General features: G+C 47.2%; 1 protein-coding gene across 1 annotated transcript in view; it reads right to left on the bottom strand.

Annotated features, from left to right (window-relative positions):
* Window positions 1–14,609: 14,609 nt before the first annotated feature.
* The window catches only part of LOC119950602 (leucine-rich repeat transmembrane neuronal protein 3-like), a 394,347-nt gene continuing 384,803 nt past the window's right edge, over window positions 14,610–24,153 (bottom strand). Inside the window, exon 3 of the mRNA XM_038773178.1 lies at window positions 14,610–16,690. Coding sequence (XP_038629106.1) covers window positions 16,493–16,690 — 198 coding nt within the window. The 3' untranslated portion in view covers window positions 14,610–16,492. The remainder of the gene's footprint in view (window positions 16,691–24,153) is intronic.

The following is a 24,153-nucleotide window of genomic DNA, read 5'->3' as shown; positions in this document are numbered from 1 at the left end:
TCATTTGATAATGAATGTTTTTTTTTTGATTCCTCCTTTAATTTTCTCATTGTATTGAGCAGCCCCTTTCTCTCCCCTCTCACTATGGGCCTGCAATGGCGACTCTCTTTCTGAATACTCCAGATCCTGGCAGTAATACCTTGACTCAGCAGCAGCCCCTTGTTTAAATCCCCATTTGCCCCCAGGACCATCAGCGGTCTCCTCAGTCTCCCACAAAAATATTCCAAATAACTTAATCCGTTTTAACTTTTTAACTTGGTGACAAATTCATAGAATCCATAGATCCCCCTCAGTGCAGGAGGCCATTTTGGCCCTTTGTATCTGCACCAACCCTCTGAAAGAGCACCCTACAGAGGCCCAATCCTCCGCCCTCTCCCCAGTAACCCTGTAACCCCAACTAACCTGTATATCCCTGGACGCTAAGGGGCAATGTAGCATGGTCAATCCACCTAATCTGTGGGAGGAAACCAGAGCATCCGAAGGAAACCCACGCAGACAGGGGGAGAAAGTGCAAACTCCACACAGACAGTGACTCATGAAACATGGTTAAAGGATGGTCACGACTGGGAGTTAAATATCCAAGGGTATCAAACTATTCGGAAGGACAGAGTGGATGGTAAGGGTGTAGCTCTGTTATTTAAGGATGACATCTGGGCAATAGTAAGGGATGACATCGGTGCTATGGAGTATAAGGTTGAATCCATTTGGGTGGAAATCAGGAATAGTAAGGCGAAAAAGTCACTGATAGGAGTAGTCTATGGGCCACCAAATAGTAACATTATGGTGGGGCAGACAATAAACAAAGATATAACTGATGCATGTAGAAATGGTACAGCAGTTATCAAGGGGGACTTTAATCTACATGTCGATTGGTTTAACCAAGTCGGTCAAGGCAGCCTTGAGGAGGGGTTTACAGAATGTATCCGCGATAATTTCCTAGAACAGTATGTAATAGAACCTACGAGGGAACAAGCGATTCTAGATCTGGTCCTGTGTAATGAGACAGGATTGATTAATGATCTCATAGTTAGGGATCCTCTCGGAAGGAGCGATCACAATATGGTGGAATTTAAAATACAGATGGAGGGTGAGAAGGTAAAATCAAACACTAGTGTTTTGTGCTTAAACAAAGGAGATTACAATGGGATGAGAGAAGAGCTAGCTCAGGTAGACTGGGAGCAAAGGCTTTACGGTGAAACAGTTGAGGAACAGTGGAGAACCTTCCAAGCGATTTTTCACAGTGCTCAGCAAAGGTTTATACCAACAAAAAGGAAGGACGGTGGAAAGAGGAAAAATCAACCGTGGATATCTCAGGAAATAAGGGAGAGTATCAAATTGAAGGAAAAAGCATACAAAATGGCAAAGGTTAATGGGAGACTAGAGGACTGGGGGGCAACAGAAAGCTTACTAAAAAAGCTATAAAGAAGAGTAAAATAGATTATGAGAGTAAACTTGCTCAGAATATAAAAACAGATAGTAAACGTTTCTACAAATATATGAAACAAAAAATAGTGGCTAAGGTAAATATTGGTCCTTCAGCAGATGAGAAGGGAGATTTAATAATGGGAGATGAGGAAATGGCTGAGGAACTGAACAGGTTTTTTGGGTCGGTCTTCACAGTGGAAGATACAAATAACATGCCAGTGGCTGATAGAAATGAGGCAATGACAGGTGAGGACCTTGAGCTGATTGTTATCACTAAGGAGGTAGTGATGGGCAAGCTAATGGGGCTAAATCTAGATAAGTCTCCTGGCCCTGATGGAATGCATCCCAGAGTGCTAAAAGAAATGGCTAGGGAAATTGCAGATGCACTAGTGATAATTTACCAAAATTCACTAGACTCTGGGGTGATCCCGACGGATTGGAAATTAGCAAACATGACACCATGTTTAAAAAAGGAGGTAGGCCGAAAGCGGGTAATTATAGGCCAGTTAGCTTAACTTCGGTAGTAGGGAAGATGCTGGAATCTATCATCAAGGAAGAAATAGTGCGGCATCTGGATGGAAATTGTCCCATTGGGCAGACGCAGCATGGGTTCATAAAGGACAGGTCGTGCCTAACTAATTTAGTGGAATTCTTTCAGGACATTACCAGTGCGGTAGATAATGGGGAGCGAATGGCTGTGGTATATCTGGATTTCCAGAAAGCTTTTGACAAGGTGCCACATGAAAGGTTGCTGCATAAGATAAAGATGCATGGCATTAAGGGTAAAGTAGTAGCATGGATAGAGGATTGGGTAATTAATAGAAATCAAAGAGTGGGGATTAATGGCTGTTTCTCTGGTTGGCAATCAGTAGCTAGTGGTGTCCCTCAGGGATCAGTGTTGGGCCCACAATTGTTCACAATTTACATAGATGATTTGGAGTTGGGGACCAAGTGCAATGTGTCCACGTTTGCAGATGACACTATGATGAGTGGTAAAGCAAAGGGTGCAGAGGATACTGGAAGTCTGCAGAGGAATTTGGATAGGTTAAGTGAATGGGCTAGGGTCTGGCAGATGGAATACAATGTTGACAAATGTGAGGTTATCCATTTTGGTAGGAATAACAGCAAAAGGGATTATTATTTAAATGATAAAATATTAAAATATGCTGCTGTGCAGAGAGACCTGGGTGTGCTAGCGCATGAGTCGCAAAAAGTTGGTTTACAGGTGCAACAGGTGATTAAGAAGGCAAATAGATTTTGTCCTTCATTGCTAGAGGGAAGGAGTTTACGACTAGGGAAGTTATGCTGCAATTGTATAAGGTGTTAGTGAGGCCACACCTGGAGTATTGTGTTCAGTTTTGGTCTCCTTACTTGAGAAAGGACATACTGGTGCTGGAGGGTGTGCAGAGGGGATTCACTAGGTTAATCCCAGAGTTGAAGGGGTTGGATTATGAGGAGAGGTTGAGTAGACTGGGACTGTACTCGTTGGAGTTTAGAAGGATGCGTGAGGATCTGATAGAAACATATAAAATAGATAGGATAGATGCGGGCAGGTTGTTTCCACTGGCGGGTGAAAGCAGAACTAGGAGGCGTAGCCTCAAAATAAGGGGAAGTAGATTTAGGACTGAGTTTAGGAGGAACTTCTTCACCCAAGGATTGTGAATCTATGGAATTCCTTGCCCAGTGAAGCAGTTGAGGCTCCTTCATTAAATGTTTTTAAGATAAAGATAGATAGTCTTTTGAAGAATAAAGGGATTAAGGGTTGTGTTCGGGCCGGAAAGTGGAGTTGAGTCCACAAAAGATCAGCCATGATCTAATTGAATGGCGGAGCAGGCACGAGGGGCCAGATGGCCTACTCCTGCTCCTAGTTCTTATGTTCTTCTATTCTTATAACAGTCTGTCATAAGGAAACCACCCAGAACATACTTGTGGAATTAGTGACAGAACATAAATCCATCTAAAATGTCACCTTTTGCTGTGTGTTTAATCCACGGACAGTATGGTGGCACGGTGGCTAGCACCTAATTTTCCTAATTTTCCTTGTCGTTGAACCCATATCATCATGTAACAACCTGCCGCGTCGCTTACCATTTATATCTTTACTTCCTGTTTTATTCCTTTTAGTATTACTGGGCCTATTCACTGAGCTCCCCTCAGTCACTGTACCTTGTACTGTCGCCCTTTTTGATTTTTGACTATGGCTTCTCTGCCTTACACTTGCCCCCTTACTGCCTTTTGTTTCTGTCCCTGTTTTACTACCTTCTGACTTCCTGCATCGGTTCCCATCCCCCTTCCACATTAGTTTAATGCTGTGCTCTAGCTTTCTGTAATGACACTGGAGCTGGATGAAATAATTATTTCCATCGCTCTTTCTTTCTCTGTCATTTTCGCTCGTCATTTCTCCTACTCTTACGCTCTCTGTCGCTTTCTCTTCCAGAATGTAATACCAGAGGAAATAGGAGCAGGAGGGGGTCATTCAGCCCCTCAAGCCTGCTTCGCAATTCAACAAAGCATGGCTGATCTTCGACCACAATGCCATTTTCCTGCACTATCCTCGTAACCCTTGACATCATTAATATCTAGAAATCTGATCCATCTCTGTCTTGAGCATGCTCAGTGACTGACCCTCCACAGCCTCTGGGGCAGAGAATTCCAAAGACTCACCACCTTCTGAGTGAAGAAATTCCTCCTCTTCTCAGTGCTAAATGTCTTCCCCTCATTCTGAGATTGTGTCCCCCCCCCCCCCCCCCCCCGCCCCCCACACCACAGACAGGGGAAACATCCTTCTGCACATCTACCCTGTTGAGTCTGTAAGTATTTTGTACGCTTGAATGAGATCACCACTCATTCTTCGAAATATTTCTCCTATTCTCTTTCTGTTTTTCATATTCTCCCTTTATCTTTCATTCTCTCACACTCTCTCTCTCTCACACACAGAATATATACAGAATACATTAGGGCAGCACAGTAGCATAGTGGTTAGCACAATTGCTTCACAGGTCCAGGGTCTCAAGTTCGATTCCCAGCTTGGGTCACTGTCTGTGTGGAGTCTGCACGTTCTCCCGTGTTTGCATGGGTTTCCTCCGGGTGCTCTGGTTTCCTCCCACAGTCCAAAGATGTGCAGGTTAGGTGGATTGGCCATGATAAATTGCCCTTAGTGTCTAAAATTTCCCTTAGTGTTGGGTGGGGTTACTGGGTTATGGGGATAGGGTGGAGGTGTGGACCTTGGGTAGGGTGCTCTTTCCAAGAGCCGGTGCAGACTCGATGGGCCAAATGGCCTCCTTCTGCACTGTAAATTCTATGATCTATGATACAGTTAGTCCTCGTTTTAAGTTGTCCCGCTTAATTTTGTATCTTTTAAAGTCTTTTCTTTTCTCTGAATGACACCACGATTTGCACGTTTCACATCACTAGCGTTGGGGGTAATCATTGGGGTAATATTTGTCACACATTCATTGGTGTCTGTGTCCGCGCCATTGACGTCTGTGAGTGTCTTAAGCTTCAGCGCACTTCGGCTTATAAATTTAGAGTGCCCAAATAATTTTTTCCAATTAAGGGGCAATGTAGCGTGGCCAATTCACCATACCCTGAACATCTTTGGGTTGTGAGGGTGAAACCCACGCAAACACGGGGAGATTGTGCAAACTCCACACAGACAGTGACCCAGAGCCGGGATCGAGCCTGCGACCTCGGCACCGTGAGGCTGCAGTGCTAACTCACTGCGCCACCGTGCTGCCCCACTTCGGCTCATTTAACATTCAGCTGACATCAGGTCCCATGACCTGATCCACATTATTGTGAAGAAAGGTGTTTGCTCTCGAGGGAACTTTGAATGTTGTTAAAGAAAACCCAGAGGTAAAGTTAAGGGGCAATTTAGCATGGCCAATCCACCTACCCTGCACAGCTTTGGGCTGTGGGGGTGAGACCCAAGCAGACACAGGGATCAAACCTGGGTCCTTGGCACCGTGAGGCAGCAGTGTTGCTCTCAGAGTCAAAGGGCGGGATTCTCTGGTCTCTGAATGTTAAATCGCGTCCGACGATCGGCGGGACAATCCACATTGGCGCCAAAATCAGTGGCGGTGCCGGTTTTGCGACACTCTGGCCTCTCCAAAATGATGCAGTGTAGGAGTATGTTGCACAGTGTTGGGGAGGCCTTAGGACATTACTTGATGCCCTCCCCCCCTGATGCTCCGCCCCCGATGGACCGAGTTCCCAAAGGCGTCGATCACTTACGGTATGTATTTTTGGGAACTCGACGTGGCGGCTGCAGACTAAGTCCAGCGCTGATTCAGTCAGGGGGAGTCAATTCACGGGCAGAGGGGCTTTGGCTGGTGCTGGGGGCACTGGTGGGGGGTGGTCCGAGGGTGGCGAGCCTTGCCAAAGGGGTCACTATTTGGCAGGCCGGGTGCCGTGCGCATACACGTCCATGGAACGGGTCCTCTCCGCTGCGTCCCTGCTATCTCCCCACCAGACGGTGGCCGTTTTGCACCATTTTTACGGTCGTAAAACGCCACCGTTTCCCACGCCGGCGTCAGCACTTAGTATCAGAATTGGAGAATCCAACCCACAGTTCTGAAGGACGAATATCCAAAGCAATAATTTTATTTTACCAGGCAGTAAGTTGATGCCTGGGCTGTTCACCTCGATAAAAATAGGCGCTTTTCTTGAATCAAGCTGATTTCAATTATGGAGCTTCAAGAACCATTGAGGTCTGCAATACAATTGTTTTCCTTGTCCGAGGGCTTGTTTGGTGAAAAAATACCGGGAGTGGGATTCTCCGGTCTGCCTGGGCGACGTGCCCTCGCCGGCAGCAGGATTTACCCTTCTTGCCACCTGCCAATGGGATTTCCTATTGTGGCCACCCCAGGCCATCGGGAAACCCACAGGAGTGGATGCACTGCCGGTGCAACGGAGAATCCCGCCGGCGGAGAATCCAGCCCTGGGTGTCTCTGTCAGGATACTGTCTTCCTGGTTGATGTCTGCAGCAGGTGAGGCCAAGGACCCATTTTAAAGGGTCTTGTTTAAGTAAGGCTTGCGATCTTTGGAATCACCTTTGAACATTGTAGACTGGGCGGTCACCTGGAAGCTGGGAGGAGTCAGGTACAAAAGTGGTCACATGTTGGGAGCGTGAGGGTTCTCCCCGGAGTGCGGGCAGACTCAAAACATAGAAGAGCTGCTCAGTGTTCTCCATAAATCTTGATTGTCTAAGTTCCTGGTCGTCAGTCATTGCAACCCAGCACTTTTTACAAACATGATCCGGAAATGCAAATAAAGCAGGAAAAGCTATCAGCCTAGCAGTGAAACAGGGGGTGGGAGTTAATGGAAAAGAAACAGAGTCCCGTGTCGAACGCGGTTGGCCGGGTGTTTCCGACATTTGCAGCGCCGAGGACGACCCCTATTAAACGGGACTCTGCTTCATTTCAAGGTGTCAGTGAGGGACGCCCCACCGAGGCCGCACTTAGTCCCATTTTGTGCACTAACAAGCTTTGCTTATCATTGCAGCATGAGATCGGGGCACCATTTTTAAATCTCCGGATCCCCCACTGCAGCACTGGACCCCCCCCCCCCTCAAGCCTCAACTCACCTATAAGGGGGTCAGCGAGCCCCGCCCCCACCCCATTTCATAGGGGCTGGGCACCCCTGGGCCTGACACCCAGCATATGCTAAATGCTACCATGGCAGTACCAAGGTGCCCTGGTGACACCAGCAATGCCAGGGTGCCACACTTCCCAGACACTGTTCACCTGGGTGCCTCCGATCACCTGGGAGACAACCCCTCCCAAAGTGGCGTTCCGCCTGGCCACCATTTGTGGAGGCCAGTGCTAAACGGAGCCCAGCTGTGGTCTCCTCGGCGAGGGGATCCGGCAAGTGCCTAGTTGGACGCTAAATATGCAAATTTAGGTCCCGCCCGCTGTGGCCATTAGTTCACGCCCTGGATGTTTGAAAAAGTCTTGAAGTTGGAGAAAGCATAGTCGATATTGCTAATGTGCTTGGGTTAACCCTTACATCAGTGGAACAACCCGTGGCAGCACTGACAAATTGACACAGAGTGGGTAAAGTGTCACACCTCGAAGCACTGTTAGACTGAGCTGTAGTAGAAACGGCAAAATGGAGAACATGGAAAGAATCTTGGGAGTCTGAATCGCAGACCAAAACCAGAGCCAGATGCCTCTTGCCTTAATGGCCAATCATGTAAAAGCTAAAAGCATGGATTTACTGAATGAGCAACAGGAGAGCTCTCAGTCAGACAGTTTCAATTCTATTTGTGGATGCCTTGAGCGTTTCAAGAGATCTTCCATCATTAAAGTATCCAGAAAAGCAGTTTGTGCTGATACAGGAGTGGCTAATGAACACTTGCCTCTTTCAACAGTCATTGATGAAGCTGGCTACTCACCAAAACAAGCTTTTAAAGTTGATGAGAAGGTTTATTTTTTTTTGGAATCGTTCACATTTTGAGCGAAAGACGACGCCAGGATTTCAAACTGCCAAAAGATCTGTTCCATCAGGTGGAAATCCCGCAGAAGATTGAAGTTTAAGCCCTTAGTGGCGAATCAGTCCAAGACAGCATGGACATTGAGAGGTTTTACCAAGGAACATCTGCATTCAAATAAGAAAGCTTGGATGACAGGGTCACTCTTTCGGCAATGGTTCTCCCTATTTTCCATCCCTGCCTGGAGGGAATATTGCGCCAGAGACAATTTTGCCTTTAAGATATTTCTCCTCTTGGATAATCGCCCAGGCCATCCTGTCAGCCTTAACGAATTGTTTGAAAACGTGAAGGTGGTTTTCCTGAGACCCAACCTAACTTAATTTCCCTCGCCCATGGATCAGGGAATAATACCTCGGATCAGGGAGTAATCCCAATCAGTAATACCTTCTCCTAACTCATCAAGGCAACAGATGGGGAGAATGCACCATCAGTCTGCTTCAATATGCGTTTAAGGGCTATCATCATGACATCTCTAGAAAGGAAGTGTGTCATGTGATTCAGTCTCAGTTTCACTTTTGCTTTGAGCAGAGCATGCACATAAAGCTCTGATGCCTTCAAGCTTTATACCGATGTCAAACTGTTCTCACGTGCCTAGTCTTAATAAATGAACACACAGCATTTTTACCCAATCCCTTATGAGTGATTGGTGCCTTGTGTCGTGTACAGTAAATAAGTCCAAGATGTTATACCAATGTAATAATGTGACAGAGTCGGCGAATTTTGCTGCAGCTAAAACATCCTCAAGAGCATCGACACAATTGCTGATTCATAGGAGGAAGTCACGTCATTTGTCTGAATGGTCTGTGGCCAACATTGAGGCCTGTGGGGAATCTCATGACCCTGTCCTTGAGGCTCAGTGTGAAATCCTTGCCTTTGTTAGGGAGGTTGGCTTTGATGAAGTGGATGAGGCTGACGTGGCTTTTATCCCACGGAGAGGAATTGTCCGATGAGGACTTTGTGGAGATTTAACAAACTAAAGGGAAGCCGGTACTGAAAGACCACCCCCTCCAGTTTTGTCAACAAAATGACTGTGAAGAGCTTTCCAACTCCTGGAAGAGGAAATGGAAATTTTCAGAGGATGACCCAAACAGAAAGCGCTATGTCAAAGTGAACAGCAGATCAATAATTTAATTAAATGCTATGGATAGGGAGTAGCAAAAGAAAACCGTCCAACAGTCCTGTGATTGCATTCTTCAAGGTTGTTGACGATCCTGACCTCTCATCTCATTCACTCCACCAGGACATGGCTGTCACACGCCACCCTCAATTCAAAACCAAAATCACTCCAACTTCAGTCAATGAGCTTCTCAGAGGAGGGTCAGGATGTCAAATCTGACACTCAGGTCATGGCACCTTGCAGGCAATTCCACGCGCCACCAGCATTTCTGCAAAAGATCCTCCAAACACAGTGGTAAGAAAGGCGGTGTGACAGACACGTATTCCCCCAAAGTAACATGCCCGGCATCGAGGCCCAAAATCCCTCAATTTCCACTTTGGCGATATCCTCAATGCATTGTGAAGGAGTCAAACATGCAGTTTGGACCATGCAGAGGATAAGTCAGTTTGTAACATGGTGGCACAATGGGTATCACTGTTGCTTCACAGCGCCAGGGTCCCGGGTTTGATTCCCGGCTTGGGTCACTGTCTGTGTGGAGTCTGCACGTTCTCCCTGTGTCTGCGTGGGTTTCCTCCGGGTGCTCCGGTTTCCTCCCACAAGTACTGAAAGACGTGCTGTTAGGTGAATTGGACATTCTGAATTCTCCCTCAGTGTACCTGAACAGACGCCGGAATGTGGCGACTAGGGACTTTTCACAGTAACTTCATTGCAGTGGTAATTGCAGGTGATGGTTTAGCACAGTGGGCTAAACAGCTCGCTTGTAATTCAGAACAATGCCAGCAGCGTGGGTTCAATTCGCGTACCGGCCTCCCCGAACAGGCGCCGGAATGTGGTGAGTAGGGGCTTTTCACAGTAACTTCATTGAAGCCTACTTGTGACAATAAGCAACTATTATTATTATCATTAATGTAAGCCTACTTTGACAATAAAGGTTATTATATGAGATGGCGGGGAGAGCACAAAACCCCCGAAGCAACTCATCCAGATGTCCTTCCAAGCCATACCTGCCCACATGTGGCCGAGTATGGAGGTGAAACATTGTACTAGCCACCTTAGAATCCAACAAGACAGGTAGAAAGCAAGTCATTGCCAATCCCAAGGGCTGTTCAAGATGAAAGAGAGTCTGGTGAGTGTTGTCTCTTTTGAATTTATGCAGCATTTCTTCAGTGATTTATTTTAATTTTCAAGTTATTCCAGCTAGGAAGGTACAGTGCTGCACATTTCTGATATAGTGGAGTGAATTCTCCGCCTCTCTAGCCACGTGTTTCTCGGTGGCGTGTCATTGAGCTGCATTCTCCGCCGGCGGGATGCTCCATTTTTCCTCCAGCCCGGGGGTTTCCCGACAGCGTGGGGCTGATCCACAATGAGAAACCCCTTTGACCGGCTGGTGTAATGGAGCATCTCACTGGCGGGGTGAACCTGAAATTTGGTGCGGCGGGACAGAGAATCCAGCCCTATTGCATTGACCCCACGCTGTCAGAAAAGCCACGGGTGGGGGAACACTGCTGACAGAACGGAGAATCCTGCTGGCAGAGAATTCACCCCAGTATTTCAATTTGCAGATTGGTATCTCTGGGCAAGAAATGGCTCTAATATTAATTCCCATGAGGATCCATGATTCACTTAATGCTGTTTTGCTGAAAGACACAGGGCGCGATTCTCCCAGACAGGGAGAAATCGTAAGGCTGGCGTCAAAACCGGGCGGGTTTGACGCCAGCCTCCCCCTCCCCGACTGGGAACCGATTCTGGTCCCCGGTCGGGGCTAGTATGCCGCGGCCGTGAACTCCGGCATCGCGGGCTTAACGAATTTCATTAAGCCCGCTTGCCAGAGTTTGCGCCGGCTGACGCGTCACATGACGTCAGCCGCGCATGCGCGGATTGGAAGACTCCAACCCGCGCATGCGCAGATGACGTCATCGCGCATTTGCGCGAAACCCGCGCATGCGCGGGCCGGGATGCCCCTCAGCCGCCCCGCGAAGTGATACAGCGGGGCGGCGGAAGGACAAAGAGTGCGCGGGAATCGGACCCGCTGCCCGCGATCGGTGCCCACCGATCGCGGGCCCATGGCACCCTTGGCACGGCCGTGGTACTGCCGTGCCAATCGGTGCCATGTTTTCCAAGATCGGGAATTTACGGCCGTTTTTACGAACGGCCAGACCAGGTGTGTTTGCCGTTTGTAAAAATGGCCGTAAAGGGCTTGGAATTCGGCCCATCGGCCAGCTGAGAATCGCTGCTGGCCGTAAAAAAACGGCGGCAGCGATTCGTGTCGGGAGTTGGGCATGGAGGGGGGGGGGGAGAATAGCGGGAGGGCGTCGGACTAGCGTGGCCGTAAAAATTTACGACCCCCGTTATTCTCCGCACCGTCGTGAGTGCGGAGAATTGCGCCCACAGTGCGCGATTCTTTGTCCCACCAGCCCCGTTTTCCGGCGAGAGTGTCCCCCGCTGGAGTCGGATTCTCTGTTCCCGCAGCCGGCCAATGGACCTCCCTACACCATCGGGAAACCCGCAAGCATGGCTGCGTTACTGGCGAATCGGAGGATCTCGCCGACGGAGAATCCCGCAGCCGGTTTTCAGGTATGCGGCCACAACTTTAAGTGAGGACTTACTGGAAACTGCTATTGGGAATCTCCAGAACTCAAAGAGCCCATGACATTGCTCACCTTGGGATTGAAGCATACCTCCAACCTGAGGCACCAGGCAGTGAGCTGACCAGGTACAGAGGAGACTTCTGACAAATACCCCTGACTCATATTTCATATCAAAGTTCAGTGATAGTCAGCTTTGTGTATATTTTTGCACTGTTATTAGAGGTGCTTACCAAGTGAGGAAATTGCGAGCAGAAAATCACTGTCATAAATTTGTCAAGCAATTTAATCAGTTAATTGTGTAGTAGGTGAAGGCTGCAGGTGACTGGGTTTAAAAAGGCTGAGTAGTTTGCTTGGATGTCTCCGCTCTGCTTGCTCATTGGAATATTTCTTACCTTCAAATTTAATCAATGCTATGTCTAAACCAGTCATTACTTGAATCAAGCATTACTTTTTACCCCACTGTCACTGAGATGTGTGACAGATACTAGGAGCTGTTGTGTTCCATGCAGATAGCTGACGTGGACAAATATCTCCTCAGATCAGAAGATAGCTATGGAAAGGAAAAGTAATTGGGCCATCTTCATCTATCCACAAATATATCCCAATATTTCTGTCAACAAGTCCTCAAACAATTCCAGAGTTTCACCACAGAGGCATTATCCAAGATTCCATTGCCTGTATCACTCAACTCTGACAGATATAGTCCAAAATTTACCTTGTACCAGTTGCAGCATGTGTCTCCTTGTTCTTCTCCTGCAATTCTGAATTTCAAAATGGATAATACGGAAAGTATAAAGTAAGAAAGAAGTTGAGAATAATGAAGGATATCGGAAGTTTTTTTATTCATTCATTTGGTGTTGACTTCGCTGGCTAGGCCAGTGTTTGTTTCCCATCCCTAATTGCCCTTGAAGGTGGTGGTGAGCTGCTTCTTTAACCTCTGCAGTCCATGTGGTACACCCACTGCTGTTCGGGACTGTGTTCCAGGATTTTGACCCAGCAGAAGGAACAGTGATATATTTCCAAGTCAGGATAGTGTGTGTTTTGGAGGAAACCTATAGATGGTGGAGTCCCCATGTATCTTCTGCCCTTGTCCTCCTAGATGGTTTGGAATGTACTGTTGAAGGAGTCTTGGAGAGTTGTTGCAATCGGTGGTACGCATGGCTGTCACTGTGCGTTGGCGCTGAAGGAAGTAAATGTTTGTGGATGGGGTGTCAATCAAGTGTTTTCTTTGTTCTGGGTTGTGTGGAGCTTCCTGAGTGTTGTTGGAGACACACTCATCCAGGCAAGTGGAGGGTATTCTATTATATGCCTGGCTTGTGACAGATGTTTGGGAGTCAGGAAGTGAATTACTCGCTGCAGAATTCCCAGGCTCCGACCTGCTCCTGCAGCCAAAGTATTTACATGGCTGGTTCCAGTTCAGTGTCTGGTCAATGGTAACCCCCAGGATGTTGATAGTGGGGGGGGGGGGGGGGGGGGGGGGGGGGGAGGTCAGTGATGGTAATGTCATTGAATGTCAAGTGGAGAAGGTTGGATTCTCTCTTGTTGGAGAAATGCATTGTCTGATGCTCATGTGGTGTGAATGTTACTTACAACTTATCAGCCCAAGCCTGAATGTTGTCCTGGACTGGTTGCCCATGGACATGAACTGCTTCAGTACCTGATGAGTCATGAATGGTGCTGAACATTGTACAGAAGATCACCCCTTCTCACCTTATGATGGAAAGGAGGTCATTGATGAAGCAACTGAAGATGGTTGGGCCTAGGACAGTACCCTGAGGAACTCCACCAGTGATGTCCGGGACTGAGATGACTGACCTCCAACAACCACAACCAGCTTCCTTAGTGCCAGGTGTAACTCAAACCAGCAGAGATCTTCCTCTGATTCCCATTGATTCCAGTTATGCTAGGGCTTTTTGATGCAATCCTGTTGCTTTGATGTCAAGGGCAGTCAATCTGACCTCACCTCTGCAGCTCTTTTGTCCATGTTTGGACTAAGGCTGTAATGAGGTCAGGTGCTGAGTGACCTGGCTGAAATGAAAAATAAAGATCCCTTCTCAAATTATATTCAGATCTCATCCATCTGAAGAGGGTGAGGAGTAAGGGAGACCTTGCAAAAATTAGCTTGCCTTTAAATTGTGCCCTTCATGTCATCACAATAAATAGTGGACAGAATTTAATGGGCCAATGGTGAACTCGCCATCAACTGGACAACCAGTGGGGAACCGTTGCCAGTTCCATGCGTGACACCAGTCACAGGTCCACATGAGGCCTTTCCCATGATTGAGGACCTGGGCCTTTAAATCCTGCCCTATCAGAGCTGTTGGTCAACCACAGGCTGACAGCGCCTCCTTGCCATCTGGGTAGGTGGGAGCAGGGCAGCTGCTGTCAATGCACCCACCTGGGGCCCAGGATCAAAGAGGAACCAACCTTGGACCTGGGCCAAAATTGAGTAAGGGGAGGATTGGGGGTGTGTAGAGGGGGGGGGGGGGGTGTGCAGTGGAGGCCCTCCCTGATACTGGATTCCTCGATCAGTCTTTAAGTGCCTGACAGCGAGGGATGCTCCCCTGAAGTTGCTGGCATCCCAACAGGATCTGCTTGGCAGCCTTCCAAAGACATGAGAAATCTGTGCAGCCTCTATTTAATTACTGAGTCACCGCTAAATTGCTGTGGGCATTGGGATAAGGAGTGTTAAATGTTTAATTAATGAGCCTAATTGACATCCCGTCACTAGCGAGTGGGGTTCCCACATCAAACCCATCCTGCCCCCAACTTAATAGGGGACAGTTTGCCCAACACTGGGAATTCGACCTGTGAACTCCTCCCTGCCTCCGATTCGCCGCCGAACACCCCAACACCCCCCACTATCATGCCCCCTCCAGTGGGCCGAAATAAATTCCACCCATTGCGAATATGTCACCGTTGTTTTGTAGGGAAAAATGACGTTCAACATGTGCACAGTGAGATTCCATACAGAGCTACAAAATATATGATTGGTTAATCTTTTCTTTATTGATGTTGGTTGAGGGATGAATGCTGCCCAGGACACTGGGGTATAACTCCCCTGCTCCTCTTTGAAATACTAATCTATTCCATGCCTCTGTGGACAACGGTTCATTTTATCTCTGATCTGAAAGGCAACACCACTGACAGTGCTGCACTCTCTTAGTATGACACTGGAGAATCAGCCTCGATTGTGTGCTCTGTTCTGGGCAATGGGACATGGACTCCCAACATTCTGACTTACTGGTAAGAATGTTGACACTGAGCCATGACTATTCATGATTAAACTTGAAAGCAGTCAGTACCAGAAAAAAAATCTCACTGGGAACCCATCGAGGAAGGATTATGAGTAAAATAATGAGCGGAATTTTCTGGCCCTTCATGCCTGCGGGATTTTACGGTCCCACCAATGGCGCACACCCTTTGTGGTTTTGCCAGCGACAAGTGGTGCATTTAACGGAAGAACCCATTGACAACGGCAGGACCAGAAGATCCAGCCACCGGCCAATGGCGGGATGCCTTGCGATGAATTTCCATGGAAAATCCCACCCAGTACATTTAAAGGGGAAGAATACCATAAGAGGATTAATTGAATTAATGTGGCAGCTCCCTTTTATCTCCAGAGGTGAAAATGCCGCCAACTGCACCACAGTTAATACTGAATATGTTTATTGCCACTGTCATTGACAGTGACATCTGGTGAGACTTATCCTTGCTGGGGAAGGTGAGGGATGTCTATGCTGGAGAATTAAACCAATTCAGGGAGTCAGTGTCACACTGTGCTTCGTCTACTGTGACAATCACTGATGGGGGGGGTGTGGATGCACGAATTTGCGTTTCTGGATCATGTGGCTTAAGCAATCAGATAAAAGTGGTGTACAACTTTTCCATGTCGTTGCGGTGTTGCACAACCTATGGAAGGGTGACTTCCCCAGCTTCAGATTCAGATAGATCATGGGAATGAACACCAGCCAAGATGTTAGAATAGGACAGGGAGCCTGATTATTTATCAACAAATTTTACAAGACTGACATTCTTGAAATATTAGAAAATTTATAATAGTTGCATAATATTTCTAAATTGCATTAGAAGTTGCATTTTAACTAGGTCCCAATTGGCTGTTAGTGAAACTCATCACAAATCTGTTGAGAAATGCTAAATACCCAATTACATTTTCAGCCGAAGTTAACAAAATACATATAAACTATCACTGAATAATTTTAGTTCAGTGTAATTACCACATACACTTAAACACAAATACCCACTGAGCAGTGACTGTGATCTGCGCTGTGCATTTTTTGAGTCAGTGTTGCAGAGAAAACTGGCTAAAAAATGAAACCGCCAATTACTTTTCTTTTAACAAAAACGAAGGTCTCTCTTGAGCAATGGTCTTCAAATAATATTTTCAATCATCATTCCAATTCCATCGACACCGAAGCCAAACAAGCTGAAAATAAATGCACGACTGACATTAGCTATTTCCGTTTTTGTCATTTTCAGAGCATGTTCTTTATGAAAAATACTGTATCTTTACACCATGTTAAATAGCTCATGTATATACAGGTGGGCTGTAAAAGACGAGGACCCAGAATAAAATCTGTACAAGCTCTTTTGCTTTCTTGTTTAAAAAATACTGCACAGATAAAGTCAGTACAAACCGAAACGGAAAAGAAAATTCAGTCAAGTCCATGTTACCTCCTGCTTGACCTCTCACAGCGGTATCTCCACATTAGCACAATGATTTATTTGTTGGGGCACAAGGCAACCTTAGTGTTTTTCAACTGTCTACGCCTTGTCCTCATTTAGTCCATCATTGCGGGTGGTGATAAGCTACAGAGCATCATGCTGGCTCAGCTCACTTTTATAGATATACTAGATGTGGCTGCCAGAGCATGTCACTGTCGCTATGGTGTTCAGTTCTGTGCCTGCCTCTCTGTGGGTATCTGCGGTGTCCTCCTGCGCTTGCACTTTGTACTGTTTGTGAGGCAGATGTCCCTGGTGTGCTCCACAATAACTCAGTGTTGGCTGGTCGTAGGTGAGGAAGGACGAGACACTCATGGCGATAGGGATCTGCAAGTGGAAGAAAAGACACTTGAAAATACCACTTACGTTGTCTTTAAGTCACGACTAACATGTGAGAATACATGACGCGGCATATCTGGGGCAAGCAGCGGAATTCTACAGGTGCTGGAACTCTGAAATGAAAGCAGAAAATGCTGGAAATACTCAGCAGGTCTGGCAGCATCTGCGGAGAGAGAAACAGGGTTAACTTTTGATGGCCTTTCATCAGAACTGGAGAAAATATAGAGGTGAACAGCTTTTAAAGTGAATTGAGAGTTGGGTAATGGGTGGGGAGTTAAGTGCTTGGGGAGGAGTCGAGGATGGGTGGGGTGCTAGTGGTGGGCAGGAGAGAACAAGGTGGAGATCTGTGATAGTGGTTAAGGCCAGTTTAAACCAATTTAAAGTAATGAAAGGTGTAAGCCAAAAACTGGGGAGATGTTAACAGGGCAAGTTATTAAAGAAATGATAGATCTGCCTGGGGGAATATAGAAACAGTGAGGGAATGTCGAAGAGAAAATGGGAGCAGTGATTAAGACCTGAACTAAATAGTCAAATGCGCAGAGAGTTAAAGACTGTGAATGCTGGGAATCTGAAATCTATGAATGTGATCTTCAGTCCGTTGAGATAGTCAGTGGGTCGGGCAGTATCTGTGAAGAGAGAAGAACGTTAACTCAGTTTCTCTCTCCACAGATGCTGTCTAACACCATTTTCTGCTTCTAATTTTCATCCAGATTAACGTCGTTGAATGACATCAGGACCAACATTTTTTTTTTATGCCCAATTGCATCCGATCGCAGGCACTACATTTTAGGAAGGACGTCAAGGTTTTAGAGAGGATGCAGAAGACGTTTCTAGAGTGTTCCCATGGATACAGGATGTCAGTTATGTGGAGAAACTGGGGTTGTTCTACTCAGAGAAGGTTCAGGGAGGTTTGATAAATGTGTTTTGAATTGTGAATCGGTGGCACAGTGGGTTAGCAGTGCTGCCTCACGGCGCTGAGGTCCCAGGTTCGATCCCGGCTCTGCGTCACTGTCCGTGTGGAGTTTGCACATTCTCCCCGTGTTTGCGTGGGTTTCGCCCCCACAAACCAAAAGATGTGCAGGGTAGGTGGATTGGCCACGCTAAATTGCTCCTTCATTGGAAAAACTGAATTAAGTACTCTAAATTTTAAAAAAAGAATTGTGAAAGCTTTTGTTAAGAGTAAATTTATGGTGGCTGACGGGTCGGTGACCAGAAGACAGGAATTTAAGATAATTAGTCAAAGGATCGGAGGGAAGATGAGGAGAATTTTTTTCAAGCAGTGTTCCGTTCTGGAATGTTCACAGAATTGTTATTTCATTTCACAGTGCAGAATGAGATCATGTCTGCACCAGCGCTTCAAACAATCATCATGACTTAATGTCATTCTCCTGCCTTTTCCCTCTACCACCGCACACTGTATCTATTCAAATCATAATCTAATGCCCTCTTGGATGCGCTGATTGAACCTGCCTCCACAACACTTCCAGGCAGTGCATTCCAGACCCCAACCACTCGCTGTGTGAACATGTTTGTCCTCACATCACATTTGATTCCTTTGCAAATCCCTTTAAACCTGTGCCCTCTCGTTCTTGATCCTTTTGCGAACAGGAACAGTTTCTTCCTATTTACTCTATCCAGCCCCCTCAGGATTTTGAACATCTCTATCAAATCTCCTCTTTGACTTCTCCTCTGCAAGGAGAACAGTCCCAGCCTCTCCAATCTATCCTCATAACTGAAGTTTCTCATCCCTGGAATGATTCTTGTAAACCTCTTCTGTACTCTCTCCAATGGGTTCACAACCTTCCTATAGTGTGACATCCAGAACTGTACATAATATTCCAGCTGAGGTCAAACTAGTGTTTTGTATAAATTCAGCATTAAACCTCTTGATCTTGTACTTGATAGGATGGTGAAGATAATTCAATTGTAACTTTCAAAAAAGGATTAGACAAACATTTAAAGATCAACAATTTGCTGGGAAAGAGAAGGGGAATGGCGCTGGTCGCTCCACGTGGAGCTGTCACATACACAATGGGCTGAATGGCCTTCTTCTCTGGGGTGTCATTCCAGAATTCTATGAGTGGAGCAAATCCACGGATTGATGCATATATTAACAACTCCAGTCAGATCTTCTATTTTAACATAATTAAATTCTGAAATGATGCAGAACAGAAGGAGACCATTCAGTTCATGGTGCCTGTGCCAGCTTGTGGAAAAAACTAGCCAAATTGTACCTCCATGCTGTTGTTTCCCCCCTTAGTACTATATATTTTCCACAGTTCAGAATACCGCTTACCTCTAGTCAGAGCTCTGGCAGCCTGCTGCTGGGCACTTGGGAAATAATGTTGGCCACATTATTGATGGGCACAGGATGGTCCATTGCACCCTCATTTTTGGGTATGTCACTTCCTTGTTTATGCCAGACTGGAGACTCTGAATCTCCTTCCATTTCTGTCGATTGGAATCATAGAATTCCACAGTGCACACTGAGGCCATTCAGCCCACCAAACCCATTCCAGCTCTCTGAAAGAGCTGCCCTGGCCTACTTCCTTTCTCTAGTATTATTCAAATATTTATACATTCTCTCCTTGGAAGTTTTTGTAGATCTGTTTCTGTCATTGCCTCTGGTTGGTCATTAAGTTTCCTTCAAACCTTCAGTGGTCTCCTGATCTCTCCCTTAAACACATATGTTGGCCTCTTGATGAAAGGACATGTTATATCCTTCCACTACTTGTACTGCACATAGGTTTTAGAATGCTTTTAGGAATGATTTATTCAGCCTACCTAAAGCCAGCGATACTGATGCCATTTTCATTCACTAACATCCAGGGATAGGCTGCTTGAAGTAATTCTCAGTGAAGCTGGTGTGATTTCTTTTTTTACCTGACATTGAGAACATAGGCCAGGGAAAGAGATTTTCAACCTCAGGGAGAGTAGGAGAACATTCAGCCCCTCAAGCCTGTTCCACCATTCAAATAGTCAGTTGCTGCTCTGTATGTCAATTGCATTTGTCTGTAATCCCTCAACACTCTCATCTCACAAAATTCTGTTAATCTCAGTCGTGAGAGACTGATGGTGCATACACTTGTTTGGCCCCTCACCACATTGAAGCATTTCAGAATGTTTCGGACAATGAATTCATGCCACAGGTAGCAATGAGCTAAATGGCTGATTGATTGAATTCTAGATGGGCCACCATCTTTCACATAGTACCCGTGGGATCTTTAACCTGTGCCGGAATGGCAAGGTTGGCAAACACTTGAGTGACTGCCAGCCAAATATTCCATTATCTTGGTGCTGCTGAAGCAGACATGCCGTTACTCAAATTTCAGGAATGGCTTTATTCCTATACAATATTTACCATCACACTTGAATTAATATTGTGCCTTTAACAAAGCAAAGTTGTCAGACTATTTCATCGCGGTGTTAGGGGGGGGCTTAGAAGAGGCAATTCATCTTCCGATACAAGGGGCGGGGTTCTACGATCCGCCAGCCTGGTGTTCCTTGGCGGTGCGCCCTCGCCAGCAGCGGGATTCTCCGCTCCCGCCACCTCCCACTGTGAGTACCCCATGCCGCCAGAAAAGCTGCGAGCGTTGGGTGCACTGCTGGCACAACGGATAATCCCGTCGGCAGAGAATCCCACCCAAGGGTCTTAAGAAGGTTTCCCTTTAGTACTGAGAGTGTTGGAGGCGCTGCCTTTTATTTGAGATGTTTACCCCAGGCCCGTTTAACCTCTCAGGTGGATGTCAAAGATCACCGACACTATATTGAAGAAGGGCATAGGACTTATTCCCAGTAAAAGCAAATTACTGCGGATGCAGGAATCTGAAACAAAACCAGAAAATGCTGGACAATCTCAGCAGGTCTGACAGCATCTGTAGGAGAGAGAAGGGAGCTAATGTTTCGAGTCTGGATGATTCTTCATCAAGTTGACAAAGAATCATCCTGACTCAAAATGTTAGCTCTGTTCTCTCCCCACAGATATTGCCAAACCTGCTGAGTTATTCCCGCAGTCTTGGCAAATACTTATCCTTAACCCATCATCACCACATAAATTAATCTAATTTTCTGTTTTGAGGACCTTGCAGATCCTGACTGAACGATAATGTAAAACTGTTGATTTTAAATCTCTCCCAACTCTTAGTTCTATTGAAATTGGTATCATTAAACATTGCAGGAGCAGGGGAGGTGCCAGAGCACTGCAGCATCTCAGGCTCCACCCTTCCTGTCCCTGGCACATCACATGGCAGCAGACAGAACAGGCCAGCACCATGCTACCTGGGACACCGAGCAGAAGCTCGATGTCCAGTCGCTCCAGAAGACGGCCGACAATGGGGACCCAGGTCGCAGTGAGGGAATCACAGCAGGCCGCCTCCCCTCAAGAACTGTCTAGGGATTCACCTAGACCTAGGCCTGTAAGGCCAGGAAGTTAGACATTAGCTAAGTTGGCTTGGGTGTTGGGCACAGTATAGTGATAGGGCACAAAGCTGCATATATATTTCAACATTAAAAACTTGTGCACAATGTTCCAACCTCAGATGGGTTTGAGGGGTGGGATGGCCTGGGATGGCTGACAAGGGGGCACGGGATGGAGGGTGCAGGGACGTAGTTCAGCCAGTACTCACCGCTGCGCCCCCCCCGCCCACCGTCTCCACCTCTGCCACCCCAGAGATTTGATAGCACCGTGTAATGGAATGGTCAGCTTGCATGCAGGGATCACCCAGGTGGAATGTAGAAAGTGCTACTGTGGGCAGGAGACAGACATTGTCAAACGATGTGGAGCACCAGAGCTTATCGCAGAGCAGGTTGTCATCATCTTCCATCCTATGGGCAAGACCCGCAGTTACTGGCAATCCAGGGCCCCACCCCGTAGTGCGACAGGTCTGTATCACGGAGGGGGTTGCAGACAGGTGGATGGGGTGACTGTGGGGGAGGTGAGGTGGTGAGGGGTTTCTGTGCCCCAAGCGCTAGCCCCTCATCCGGGGGTGCACCTCAAAGATGTTAGGAACCATCAAGTGTGCCGGTTTGATGGCGTTGTGCATGTTGCCAAGGTAACAAGCGCAGATGTGCAGGATGTGCAGCTCACGGTCACTTGCGCGTTCATCGAGTGGAAACCCTTCGGTTTGTGAAGACTGGCCTGACATGGGTCGGTGCTCATAGAGGGACATGCATCCTATTGATCCCTCTTTGGGCCTGCAGAATCCTGGCGATGATGGCGAACCCCACTTCATGGGCATCCTGGTGGGCTTGTTCCACATTGAAGTGCACTGACTGGGCATATAGGGCCTCTGTGGTGGCATGGATGCGCCTGTGCACCGAGGTCTGTGAGATTCTGGCCAAGTCCGCACTCGGCACCAGGAAGGATCCCGTGGCGTAAAAGTTCTGGGTGACCATCACCTTGACGGCCACCAGGAGCGGGTGTCCTCCCCCATACCCCTGCAGGTCTGAGGCGTTCAAGTCAGGCAACCCTGACCTCTACAAGAAAGCCAGATATTATCTAAAGAAATCCATCAAAGGTGCCAAAAGATAGTACGGGACCAAGCTCGGGTCCCAGGCTAGCCACACGGAACCCCGCCGTCTATGGCAAGGTCTGCAAGACTTAACGGGCTACAAGATGAAGGCACGTAAAATCGTCGGCACCAAAGCTCCCCTCCCTGATGAGCTCAACCCATTCTGTGCCCGCTTTGAACAAGAGGTCAGTGAGAGCGAGCCCTCCACCCCAGAAGCTGTGGATGAACTTGTATTTGAGATTACCACTGCAGATGTCAGAGCAGCCTTCCTGAAGGTCAACCCATGGAAAGCCACTGGTCTGGATGGGGTTGCCGGGTGAGCACTCGGATCTTGCGCGGATCAGTTGGCGGGGTATTCGCAGACATCTTCAACCTCTCTTTACAACAATCTGAGGTCTCTATCTGCTTCAAGAAGACGACCTTCATCCCTGTACCAAAACAAAGCCAAGCAGCGTGCCTTAATGACTATCGTCCAATGGCTCAGACATCCATCATCATGAAGTGCTTCGAAAGGTTTGTCATGGCACGAATCAACTCCAGCCTCCCGAATTGCCTTGATCCACTACAGTTCGCCTACCACTGCAACAGGTCCACAGCAGACGCCATCTCCATGGCCCTGCACTCTACCCTGGAACACATAGATAACAAAGGCACCTATATCAGACTCCTATTTGTCGACTACAGCTCAGCCTTCAACACCATAATTCCGATAAAACTCATCTCCAAACTCCGTGTCCTTGGCCTCGGCTCCTCCCTCTGCGACTGGATCCTGAACTTTCTAACCCACAGGCCACAATCAGTAAAGATAGGCAACAACACTTCCTCCACGATCATCCTCAACACCGGTGCCCCACAAGGCAGTGTCCTCAGCCCCCTATTATATATCTTATAAACCTATGACTGTGTGGCCAATACCCCTCCAACTCAATTTTCAAATTTGCTGATGACACCACCGTAATGGGTCGGATTTCAAACAATGACGAGACAGAGTATAGGAATGAGATAGAGAATCTGGTGAACTGGTGCGAAGGCAATAATGTCTGAATGTCAACAAAACAAAGGAGATTGTCATCGACTTCAGGAAGAGTAGTGGAGTACATGCCCCTGTCTACATCAATGGGAATGAAGTAGAAAGGGTCGAGAGCTTCAAGATTTTAGGTGTACAGATCACCAACAGCCAGTCCTGGTCCCCCCATGCCGACACTATAGTTAAGAAAGCCCACCAACGACTCTACTTTCTCAGAAGACTAAGGAAATTTGGCATGTCTGCTATGACCCTCACCAACTTCTCCAGATGTATCATAGAAAGTATTCTTTCTGGTTGTATCACAGCTTGGTATGGAGCCTGCTCTGCCGAAGACTGCAGGAAACTACAAAAGGTTGTGAATGTAGCCCAGTCCATCGCGCAAACCAGCCTCCCATCCATTGACTCTATCTAAATTCTCGCTGCCTCAGAAAGTCAGCCAGCATAATTAAGGACCCCACACACCTCGGACATACTCTCTTCCACCTTCCTTCATGAGGAAAAAGATAGCAAAGTTTGAGGTCACGTACCAACCGACTCAAGGACAGCTTCTTCCCTACTGCCGTCAGACCTTTGAATGGACCTACCTCGTATTAAGTTGATCTTTTCTCTACAACTTGCTATAACTGTAACATATTCTGCAGTCTCTCCTTCCTTCCCTATGTACGGTACGCATTGTTTGTACAGCATGCAAGGAACAATACTTTTCACTGTATACTAATACATGTGACAATAATAAATCAAATCAAATCAAATCAAAAGTGCCAGGTCTGCCATGATCCGGCAGATATTTTGTACGGTCCCCGTGCTCAACCAGAGTCTTCGATGGAATGCTCGGTCCGGCAGGTCCTCGAGTGACAGACCTTAGCGCTTCACACGAGATCTCATGCAGTGCCCCCTTCCCAACCCGTGGTCAG

The sequence above is a fragment of the Scyliorhinus canicula genome, chromosome 16 (assembly GCF_902713615.1).
Source record: "Scyliorhinus canicula chromosome 16, sScyCan1.1, whole genome shotgun sequence".
In the NCBI taxonomy this organism is placed as follows: Eukaryota; Metazoa; Chordata; class Chondrichthyes; order Carcharhiniformes; family Scyliorhinidae; genus Scyliorhinus; species Scyliorhinus canicula.
The sequence above is the reverse complement of the archived record's forward strand: the minus strand, read 5'-3'. Positions and strand labels throughout refer to the sequence as shown.